The sequence below is a fragment of the Carassius gibelio genome, chromosome A7 (genome assembly GCF_023724105.1).
Source record: "Carassius gibelio isolate Cgi1373 ecotype wild population from Czech Republic chromosome A7, carGib1.2-hapl.c, whole genome shotgun sequence".
NCBI lineage: Eukaryota > Metazoa > Chordata > Actinopteri > Cypriniformes > Cyprinidae > Carassius > Carassius gibelio.
This window is the reverse complement of record NC_068377.1, coordinates 36,806,067-36,818,074: the sequence shown is the minus strand read 5'-3', so window position 1 is coordinate 36,818,074 and position 12,008 is coordinate 36,806,067. Positions and strand designations below refer to the sequence as shown.

At 38.1% G+C, this 12,008-nt stretch overlaps 1 protein-coding gene across 1 annotated transcript in view; it reads right to left on the bottom strand.

Moving 5' to 3' along the window:
• LOC128017540 (Fc receptor-like protein 5) overlaps positions 1-12,008 on the bottom strand; it is a 240,785-nt gene that overhangs the window by 225,966 nt on the left and 2,811 nt on the right. Inside the window, exon 2 of the mRNA XM_052602944.1 lies at positions 10,811-10,876. Coding sequence (XP_052458904.1) covers positions 10,811-10,876 — 66 coding nt within the window. The remainder of the gene's footprint in view (positions 1-10,810; positions 10,877-12,008) is intronic.

The following is a 12,008-nucleotide window of genomic DNA, read 5'->3' as shown; positions in this document are numbered from 1 at the left end:
CATGATTTCTTGACCAGTACTATTTGTATTATTTACGAGTCACTCCAGTATTGTTGACTGTCTGGTGAGGGTTAGTTCACCAAAATATTAAAATGATGTCATTAATAACTCACCCTCATGTCGTTCCAAACCCGTAAGACTTCTGTTCATCATCGGAACACAGTTTAATAAATGTTTGATTTACTCTGAGAGCTTTCTGTCCCTCCATTAAAAATGTGTGCACGGTATACTGTCCATATCCAGAAAGGTAAGAAAAAGTTAGAATTTGTTGAAGCATAAAATACATTTTGGTCCAAAAATAATAAAAATTACTACTTTATTCAGAATTCTCTTATCTTCTGGGTCTGTTGTGAGCGCGACTCCTGTGACTGCTGACTTTTGCCCATGCTGACGTGTTTTCTTTGTTATTGGGCATGCTAGAAAACACACCAGCAGCGCCACTGAACACACTCACAATAGACCTGGAAAAGAAGACAATGCTGAATAAAGTTGTAATTTTTGTTATCTTTGGACCAAAATGTATTTCCGATGCTTCAAAAAATTCAAACTGACCCTCTGATGTCGCATGGACTACTTTGATGATGTTTTTCTTACCTTTCTGGACATGGACAGTATACCGTACACACAGCTTCAGTGGAGGGACTGAGAGCTCTCGGACTAAATCTAATATATCTTAACCCTTAAAGACCAAGAACATTTTTGGGGCGCCTGACACACCTGGACTTTTCTTTGTTTTCAGATCTATTCTAGCAGTCAGCATCAATGCCATATATCATTATAAACAGGAGGACTTACAGTTTAAGTTTATTTTTATTGATCTCCGACTGGCGAAGTCGAACATCATTAGCGCCGGCATGAATAACAATCTTACTGTATTTACATTTAGCATTAGCCAGCACTTTTAAATTTGCCAAGATGTCAGGCGCTCTGGCTCCCGGTAAACATTTGACTATGGTGGCTGGTGTCTCTATATTCACGTTCCGTACAATAGAATCACCAATAACTAGAGCACTTTCATCAGGTTTCTCAGTGGGTGCATCACTGAGTGGGGAGAACCTGTTTAATGTTTTGATCGGAACAGAAGAGCAGTGTTTTGACCCACGACTACGCTGCCTCACCCAGTTGCACTGCTGCAGGGGCTCTGTTTCCGGAACTGAACAATGTATAGGTATCCCTGACCTAGATGCATCCAAAGCCGTATCTAGAGCCCTAACATTCTTACTGTCCTCAATTAAAGTTTGGATGCGTGTCTCTAATTCTGAAATCTTCTCTGTCAGCCGAACTATTTCCCTGCATTTATCATATGTGAATCCCTCATCAGCGACAGAGATAGATAAACTGTACATATGGCAAGAGGTGCAAATAACAATAGCAGGAGAAGCCATTACTCACTGTGCTTGATGAAATATTCTTACTGCGGTTGTTTTATGAACTTGTGAAAAACACTTTAAAAAACAGAGAGTAAGATAAAGATTCTAGAGACAAAATAAAATAAAAACAGCTACACAGAGCTTCGATTTGCTACAGAAAGCCAACAGGAAGTAGAGAAAACACTGTCCAAGAGCGACACCCGCAGGCAGGGAGTAGGCGAAGAGGTTAGACCTTGTTTCGTAACAACATGTGCTGCTCTCAGCTAATGTAAGTCGAGCTGGGCCCATTCCAAGAGGCGCTCTACTAGTACATGGAGCCACTTCGAGGACATTCCCCCTTAGTGATTTATGTAGGACACCACCATCATGCTCTCCGAATGGACCTTATATCCCATGGGGTCTGGTAGGAATGTTTGACAGGCCCGCCATACCACCAGCATTTCGAGGCAGTTGATGTGCAGACCGCTCTCCACTTTCTATTAATGGAGAAAATCGTTCCCCCAAGAGCTTTCTCCAGAGCGTTGTCTTTGCTTTGGATAAAAGCGTATGATTAAATGTAATGTAATGTAATGTCTTTGTCCTACCCAGCCTGTTGCTGCAGTACAATTGGTGGTTGTTGAGCTGCTTGGCATTCTACTTTGGTAAGTAACACTGGTGAAGACATGCTGTCACTGCTGATGGTAAAACACTCCTGCTTCTTATGTTTCGGCCTGTTTTACAATAGAAATCACTGACATCCGCTCCAACTTTACCTGGATCTGCCCGCGGCCTGGCGGAGATGCTGTGTCTCTGCGGCGGATCAGTGCATTTGGAATTGGGCGTGTCTGCACGGGTCGGTGGTTCTACTCCTGATCCAAGTTTTGTTGCTGTCCTTCGGGTGTGACTCTGGATTGGGACTGAGAGTTCGGTGTTTTGTTGGCGCTGTGGTGCTTCGGTGGACTCCGTGGGAATTTCCGTGGACAGCGTTGTCGATTGGCTTTGGCCACTGGGACCCGGCCGGTTGATTTCGTCGAGGCGGACGCGCACGCACTACGCGGTGGATTTTGGCATGCATCTCTTGGGAGATTGACGATTATACTTTGATTTTTGTGGCTGAATGTGGACCATGGTTTGGCAATGCAGTATACATTCTCTGATCGAGTGGCTCTGTTAGCTTTACTCCTTTTGATATCCGACCTGGATAACTTCAGCTACAGGTATGACTCGTTTTACGATACCCCTACAGTTTTAAATTGGACAAATTGGATAGATGTTGGAGTAACTTTATACACAAACATTCATATTTTTCTGTACTGTCGACTAAAGCTGTTATTTTCAAATTTTGTGTATGAGGACTCTATAAAGTCAGTTCATGCAGGAAAATAAATCAGTGTCGTCAACCACTCTACATGTTTGACACCATCTGTCAAAAATGAAAGTAAAACAGTTAGAAAACGGAGTTTTATAATTCTCATGTTGTTGATATCTGGCAATGTTTTACCAAATCCCGGACCTTATAATGACAGTACCTCAGTTTTTAATGTTCCTACTGATCTCAAATCTAGATCAGGTTTGGGTTTTATTCATATTAATGTGAGAAGCTTGCTTCCTAAGTTGGACATGGTGTGTATCTGGGTAAAAAATACCAATGCTGATGTTATACTATCTGAAACATGGCTTAATAAATCCGTTACGGACAAAGCTATTGGTATCGATGGCTATATTGTCCATGGGGCCGATAGGCCAAAAAGAGGAGGTGGGGTAGCAATTTATATCAAGGATAGATTTGAAGCTACTGTATTACTTTCTGAATCAGTGGCTAAACAATATGAATTATTAGCTTTAACTCTTATCGTTTCTAAAACTGTACATCTTACAGTAGTTGGATGCTATAGACCTACTTCAACTAATAATGACACCATTTCATCTCTGATGCACACAGTGACATCATTGGATTATAAGGAGCTTCTTACACTGGGTGATTTTAATGTGAATTGGTTGCAGTCAGCTTCTGATGGTCTTAAATTAATTTGTGATACTCTTAACTTCTCTCAGCTAGTTGAAACGCCCACTAGACCAAATTCGAAGGACTATAAAAAGTCAACATTAATTGATCTTATTTTTATAAATGTTCCACACAAATATTCATTTGCTTCTGTATTTGCAAATGATGTTAGTGATCACTGTGTTGTCGCCATAGTTAGAGATACAAAACTACCTAAACAGAAATCACGTATCATTACAAAAAGGTGTTTGAAATATTTTAATGAGCAATGTTTTCTCCATGACCTTGCTAATTATGACTGGGAAAGGATTCCCCTCATCCCCGATGTCTAGTCTGCTTGAAAATATTTTTATGATGGACTTACTTCAATTCTTAATAGGCATGCACCAATTAAGAAATTTAGAGTTAAAGGCAGGAGTAACCCCTGGTTTTCTAGAGCATTGTCTACTCTTATACGTGAGCGGGATATTGCTTGGGCAAAAGCTAGGCAATCTAATGTAGATTCTGATTGGACTTGTTTTAGACAGCTTCGAAATAAATGTACTGTCGCCATCAGGAATGCTAAAGCCGACTACTTTATTGCAAAAACTACGACTAATTTAAATAACCCTAAAAAAATTTGGGAACAACAGGGAACAAAAAATCATCCGATTTTCCTCCACGTATAAATATGGATTCCACTGTGATTTCTGATAAAGAGCAAATACTTAACCATTTTAATAAGCATTTTAATGATTCTGGGTCTTTATTCGAGTCATTCAATCTTTGTCCCTCAAACAATGACTTTGTTAGTGCGGAAACTAATTTTAAAAAGGAAGAGTTCTCTTTTGTTCACATCAAGAGTACTGATGTCCATAAAGCACTTAAATCGCTTGATATAAACAAATCTCCAGGCCCCGACGGTGTGGAAACAATCTTTTTGAAAATGGCAGCTGATATCATTTCGACCCCTTTAACTTATCTTTTTAATCTTTCATTAGATACTGGTGTTATTCCTGAAATCTGGAAATCAGCTTTTGTTATCCCATTATTAAAACGGGGAGACTCTACTATACTAGATAATTATAGGCCAATCTCTAAGCTTTGTGTTCTATCCAAAATTTTAGAAAGTTTTATTAGTGATCAAGTGACTTGTTATTTGAATGCTCACAAAGTTCTATCTAGTAATCAATCTGGGTTTCGCAAAAAACACAGTACCACTACAGCCAATATGAAAGTTTTAAAAGACATCATTGGATTAGTTGATAAAGGTGATTACTGTGCTTCCCTTTTTATCGATTTATCAAAGGCTTTTGACACAGTGGATCATGAGATATTGCTGCATAGATTAAGGAGTGTTGGCTTATCAAAACATGTTATTTTTTGGTTTAAAAATTATTTAATTAATAGAACCCAATGTGTTCAGGCTGAGGGCAAAAATTCAGGACTATTGGAGATTGTTACAGGAGTCCCTCAAGGATCTGTGTTAGGGCCTCTTTTATTCACTATCTACATAAACAGTATTGACCATGGTAATCAAGACTTTAATTTACATTTTTACGCAGATGACACTGCTATGTATTGTGGTGCACCTTCAAAACAGCAAGCCTTGATTAAACTTCAAGCGGCATTTGATGTTTTTCAGTCACGGCTTCATACACTAAAACTTGTTCTGAATGCTGATAAAACTAAAAACATGTTATTCTCAAGCTCGAAAAAGGCGGTAGACAATCTTATTCCTTTTCAGACTTTGCAAGGTAATGTGATTGAGTTAGTGAAAGAATATAAATATATTGGTATCACTATCAATGATAAATTATCTTTTGCGTCTCATATAACTAAATATAAAATTGAAATTACAAACTTTGTTGCCTATGGAACATTTTTAATCTATTATTCGGTCATTCGAAGAAGACTCATTGATTTGTAATTGTTTGTGTTTTAAATTGTACATTTGTTGTTTCAATTTGTAAGTGTGACTGTAACTGCTGTCCATTCTTGGCCAGGACTCTCCTGTGAAAGAGATTTTAATCTCAGAGAGATTTTCCTGGTTAAATAAAGGTCAAATAAAATAAATAAAATGGTTAAATGTCGTTGGAAGCATCTGTCGAAGTCACTTTCTTCCTGTAGACCATTCCCAGGGGAACTCCCCGTTCCATCCACTGAGTGTTCATTCAGAGGGGCAGGGCCATTATACAGGCCTGATCTACCCTGATAATCAGTCGTCAATGAGGACATGCAATTTGGGACCCGTGGTTTCAGCCAGTGCTGGAGGGCCGCATTCATAACAGCAACTTTAGCACTGGGCACAATGAAGCCATAAGGCCTAGCATTTTATGAAACCTCTTGAGGGGGTGAGAGCAGGGCCAGATTAAGGTGGGTGCTATTGATGCTGTAGCATTAGGCCCATTCCTGAAATAGGCCCAGATGAAAACAGACGAAAATTTTCCCATAAGCTGAACAGTTTTCCTTTGCTATATTAACCTTAAATAATTATTTGAATGAAATTTGGAGTCCGAATTTCGGATGCCTGTACACAGCGTTACTTAATTATTATAGCCTACAGTTAATATTATTCGATATTAATTGCGCTGAGACATTACTGACGTAACTAGGGATGTTCATTTTGGTTATTTTTCCTAACCGACAACCGACTCTCATTAACCGATTATTAAAGGGTTAGTTCACCCAAAAATTAAAATTATGTCATTAATAACCCTTATTCTGTTCCAAACATGTAAGACCTCTGTTTATCTTCGGAACACAGTTTGAGATATTTTAGATTTAGTCCGAGAGCTCTCGGACTAAATCGTGGGGAAGTCTTGGCCTAATGGTTAGAGGGTTGGACTCCCAATCGAAGGGTTGTGAGTTCTAGTCTCGGGCCGGACGGAATTGTGGGTGGGGGTAGTGCATGAACAGCTCTCTCTCCACCTTCAATACCACGACTTAGGTGCCCTTGAGCAAGGCATCGTACCCCCAACTGCTCCCCGGGCGCCGCAGCATAAATGGCTGCCCACTGCTCCGGGTGTGTGCTCACAGTGTGTGTGTTCACTGCTCTGTGTGTGTGCATTTTGGATGGGTTAAATGCAGAGCACAAATTCTGAGTATGGGTCACCATACTTGGCTGAATGTCACTTCACTTTCACTTTCACTCAGTCCCTCCATTGAAGCTGTGTGTACGGTATACTGTCCATGTCCAGAAAGGTAAGAAAAACAACAACAAAGTAGTCCACGTGACATCAGAGGGTCAGTTAGAATATTTTGAAGCATCGAAAATACATTTTGGTCCAAAAATGGCAAAAATTACAACTTTATTCAGCATTGTCTTCTCTTCCGTGTCTCTGAGAGAGAGTTCAAATCAAAGCAGTCTGGATTTCCGGTTCGCGAACGAATCATTCAGTTCACCAAATCGAACTGAATCATTTTAAACGGTTCGCATCTATAATACGCATTAATCCACAAATTACTTAAGCTGTTCACTTTTTTAATGTGGCTGACACTCCCTCTGAGTTCAAACAAACCAATATCCCGGAGTAATTCATTTACTCAAACAGTACACTGACTGAACTGCTGTGATGAACACAGAGCCGAGCCAGATAATGAACAATAGACTGACTCGTTCACGAGTGAAGAACCGTTTCTGTCAAACGCGTCCGATACGTGATATGAGGAGCTGATGATACTGCGCATGTGTGATTCAGCGTGAAGCAGACCGACACACGGAGCGTTTGAACTGAACTGATTCTGTGCTAGTCTTATGAGCGCGGGTAAACCGAAGGCTTGAATCAAGGGCAATCATCGCAAATGACGCCATTACTTCGAGCGCAAAAGAACTGGTGAACCGTTTTCTTCAGCCGGTTTATTGAATCGAACACTCTGAAAGAACTACTGGTGATCCGAACACCGATGCAACCGGTTCTTCACTCGTGAACGAGTCAGTCTATTGTTCGTTATCTGGCTCGGCTCGGTGTTCATCTTCAGTTCTCTCTTCACATCTGTTCAGTCAGTGTACTGTTTGAGTGCATGCATTACTCCGGGATATTGGTTTGTTTGAACTCAGAGGGAGTGTCAGCCACATTAAAAAAGTGAACAGCTTATGTCATTTTTGGATTAATGCGTATTAGAGATGCGAACCGTTTAAAACGATTCAGTTCGATTTGGTGAACTGAATGATTTGTTCGCGAACCGGATATCCAGACTGCTTTGATTTGAACTCTCTCACAACAGACACGGTAGAGAAGACAATGCTGAGTAAAGTCATAGTTTTTGCTATTTTTGGACCAAAATGTATTTTCGATGCTTCAAAAAATTCCAACTGACCCTCTGATGTCACATGGACTACTTTGATGTTGTTTTTCTTACCTTTCTGGATGTGGACAGTATACCGTACACACAGCTTCAATGGAGGGACTGAGTGAAAGTGAAAGTGAAGTGACATTCAGCCAAGTATGGTGACCCATACTCAGAATTTGTGCTCTGCATTTAACCCATCCAAAATGCACACACACAGAGCAGTGAACACACACACTGTTAGCACACACCCGGAGCAGTGGGCAGCCATTTATGCTGCGGCGCCCGGGGAGCAGTTGGGGGTTCGATGCCTTGCTCAAGGGCACCTAAGTCGTGGTATTGAAGGTGGAGAGAGAGCTGTTCATGCACTACCCCCACCCCCAATTCCATCCGGCCCGAGACTAGAACTCACAACCCTTCGATTGGGAGTCCAACCCTCTAACCATTAGGCCACGACTTCCCCACGATTTAGTCCGAGAGCTCTCGGACTAAATCTAAAATATCTCAAACTGTGTTCTGAAGATAAAAGGAGCTCTTACATGTTTGGAACAGCATAAGGGTGAGTTATTTATGACATAATTTTCATTTTTGGGTGAACTAACCCTTTAACTGTTAACCGAAAAGATTATTTTAAATTAGAATTTAATTAAATTAGAAAGGATGTGGCTGTGACCTGTTAAAAATACTAACAGAAAAACATAATAAAGCTAGGCTATATATAGGCCTATATAAATACAACGAATAAATAGGCCTACATGAGAAATATATTTTTACTTAAATCATAAATTAAGAAAATGAAAGTAAAACTGTGCAACACATAGCCTATGCAGAGTTTCAGTTAATTTTGTGCTGCGTGAAATTAACCCAGACGGCAGAAAGTGACATCCAATTTTTCTTTAGGCTTATTTTACAAGAGCACAAAGATTTGTTTTTATTGTGAATGCACACAAATAAAAGCAAGCCTTTTACAATTCAGATTATCTTTATGACTAAAAGGAGACATAAAGAAATCAAGTGATTGCACCGGTGCAACATGTGCACACAAAGTTAAGCATTGCTACCTTGACAATACAGCCTGTTTATTATCATAATAAAATACAGTCAGTCAAACATGAAGAAAAACACACTGCTCAGTCTAAACATGTAGTAATATCTGTTCCATTAAGTGTTGTCACTGTACAGCCATAATGTTAAGCAAAACATTTAGTTTTACGTGGATATTGGAATGTGAAGTACATAAAAAATAATAATTTGGTATTCAAATATATCGCAAATAAAGAAACATATGATATCGAATGAGAGATTCAACGTTGGTTTCAGTTTCATTTTTGCCTAAATGACTTGTCGTTTATATTGCTAGTTTCTTATATTTTTAATTCTTGTTCTTTTCTAAATACTGTTAATTAAAAGGATTTGTTGTGGCGTGAGGGGAACTAAAAATAACCTAGCTATGTTTAAGGTATACAGCTATTTCTGAATGAATTAATAAAATGCAATTTTTTCTATTTTTTTTTCTCTAAAAACACTTTTTTTATATATATAAGCGTAGCTTATTTTAACCATGCAGCAATCCTTTTTAAATATTTTTTTCTGTTTTTCCTATACGTAAAATACGCAAGCTGCATAGGGCCCCAGAAACACCAGGGGTCCACCTTGCTTTCAAAGATGATGTCTCCTTTTCTATATAAAAATCAGTAAAATCATCTAATGTGAATATTGTATAGTATTGTTTGAGACTAAATGTCTCAAAACCAACTCCCAACTCCCAGGGGAGCACCAGCCCAGTTGTCAAAAAAAAACTTGTTTTATATGTATATTAATACGTACGTATACGTAAATAAAAAAAACAAATTATTAAAATTAAAACACATCTCTTCCATCTTTATTTGACCCTCTAACTTTATCACTCAATATTCTAATCCTATTCTTAAAAAAAAAATCCAACTACCTTTCTAATCTTTTTGTATTCTATTTTCTTTTCATTTATTATACAATTGTATGTGTCTGTGTGTGTGTGTATGTGTAAAGACCTCTAACACTAGCTTGCTCTATTCTTTTTTATTCTATCTGTTTTCATTGTGTTTATTCTATTTTTTAAATCCCATGCTACGTGTACTGTGTTAACCTAACTGAGACTTGTTATAGCACTTTTATATAAGTGCTCTTTTGTTGTTTTTGATTGCTTCCACTGTCCTCATCTGTAAGTCGCTTTGGATAAAAGTGTCTGCTAAATGAATAAATGTAAATGTAATGTAAATGTAAATAAGCATTTAAACATGGACATATAGACAATTATTAAAAATGTGTTTTACAGTAGACAGGCGAAAATTTTACTACGAAAAAAAAAAATCATGGTTCTTGTAGCAATGGTAACTACAAATGAACCATGGCTTTGATACGTCAAATCGTTTCAAATAATAATTTACAAAGTTATTCAGATAATATTTTTGTGGTAAAAAAATAAAACACAAGGAGGCAATAATGATTGGTTAATTAATAATGATTGAATAACACTGTTAAAATGCATAATACAAAATAAACAATTTATGTACATTACATAGGCTATTATTACAGTTGCCTGCAAATGGCACCAAAGGCCTGATAGTTGATGTTGAAACACTTACATGATTCCCAAATCCTTATTTATATTGACCAAACATTTAATTAAAATATCCACTTAATCTTTCATTTTTGGCCATCTTTTTTTAGAAAGAAATGCTAGGCCTCTATAATTTCTTCAACAAATACATGTGGACATCACAACCCTTACAAAACTAATCCTTGGTTAATTGAAGTAACATTTTCTTTTGTGTCATTTCTGAATGCTTCAGAGACTATAAAATAAATCAGACGACTGTATTAATAAAACCATAGCCATAGGCCATTGTCTAGCTACAATTGTAATTTATAAATAATAAAAAGCAATTATAATTTAGTTATTTACTTTTATATCTGCTGATTGGCTTCATCACTCTGTCTCCTCTCAACCAGTAAGCTGGTGTGTGGTGGGCGTTCTGGTGCACTATGGCTGCCGTTGCATTATTCAGGTGGATGCTGCACACTGGTGGTGGATGAGGAGATACCCTCATCCACCACCTGTGGTACTCTTTACATCTCTGCTCAACAGTACATTGAAAGGTTTCAGAATAAGTTTCACCTTCAAGGATTCCAGAAAGGAATGTTTTACCTTCAGTGATTCCAGAATCGGTTGTTTCACCTTGACTGAGTTCAGAGTAGATGAGGGACATCAGCACTAAAAGCAGGAGAAAAACAGATACATTGATTAAATACAATGCAGATCACAAACTGAAACATGTCCAGAGTTTATTCTACATCAGTCACACACAATGATGTCCCATGACTCTGAGTCTCTTCACTGATGGATTCACTTCTGCTCAGACAATAGAGAAGCAGTCTGAAACACTGACGTTCAGAACAGAGTTTGTTTCTTAAGCTTTGTGTTAGTCTTGTCTCTATTTTGTTCCCTCTTTTTGCATTTTGCTTTTCTATTAGTATAACTATCATTCTTCTACCAATGTTGTATTGTTCCTTCTGTTTGTTTCTCCTGTTTGTGTATGCTACATTTTTGTAAAACATGTAAGATGTTATTAGAATATATAAATGATTTATTCTTGCACTTTTCATGCCACTAAAAATCCACTTTTTGTATTAAGGCACTCACATACACACTTATCAACTAAATATTATCATTAATGTGATTAACGTTTCACACTACTGATTCTTCACTGGAACAAAACAAACTACAGACTCAAATTAGGTCAAAGTGTTTGAGACACACTCAGCTTCACTTCCTGTTAGCCATTGACACCACTGACTCAAACAAAAGCTGCGTCCTAATGTGTTGATTTATACGCCTTTATGTACTCTTTTGGTGAGGAAATTGTATACACTTTTGAGTGTGTAGTAGAAGAGTAGGCAAGCTTTGGGACCTATCGGTAAACCCCTCCCCTTGAACGCAGATGAGCCAATGGCAGTCGAGCATGATTCAGACAACTTTAGGTTTCAGTGCCATAGAGAAACATTGGAAGATCCAAAGCTCTCATCGGTTTGATGGTGTTTATGTTACAAAAATGGAAAAGCGATGTGCCTGATGTACTTATAACACTGATTCCAGGTATCCTGAGAGGATGGACAATATCATTTATTTTATTCCATTTCATAAACCCAAAACAAAACTTGATGAAAACTTTCATTTCCTGGTCTTCATACTCTCATTAAGTTACAATTTTAACGCTGGTCCTTCCGTGTCCAAAATTTATCAAAAACATCTTGTGACAATGTTTTCACAATTAGAGCTGTTATTGTAAGACAGTTAGCAACTCCAGGGATATTTTGCCAACTTAATTCAAACTGACCTCTAATCA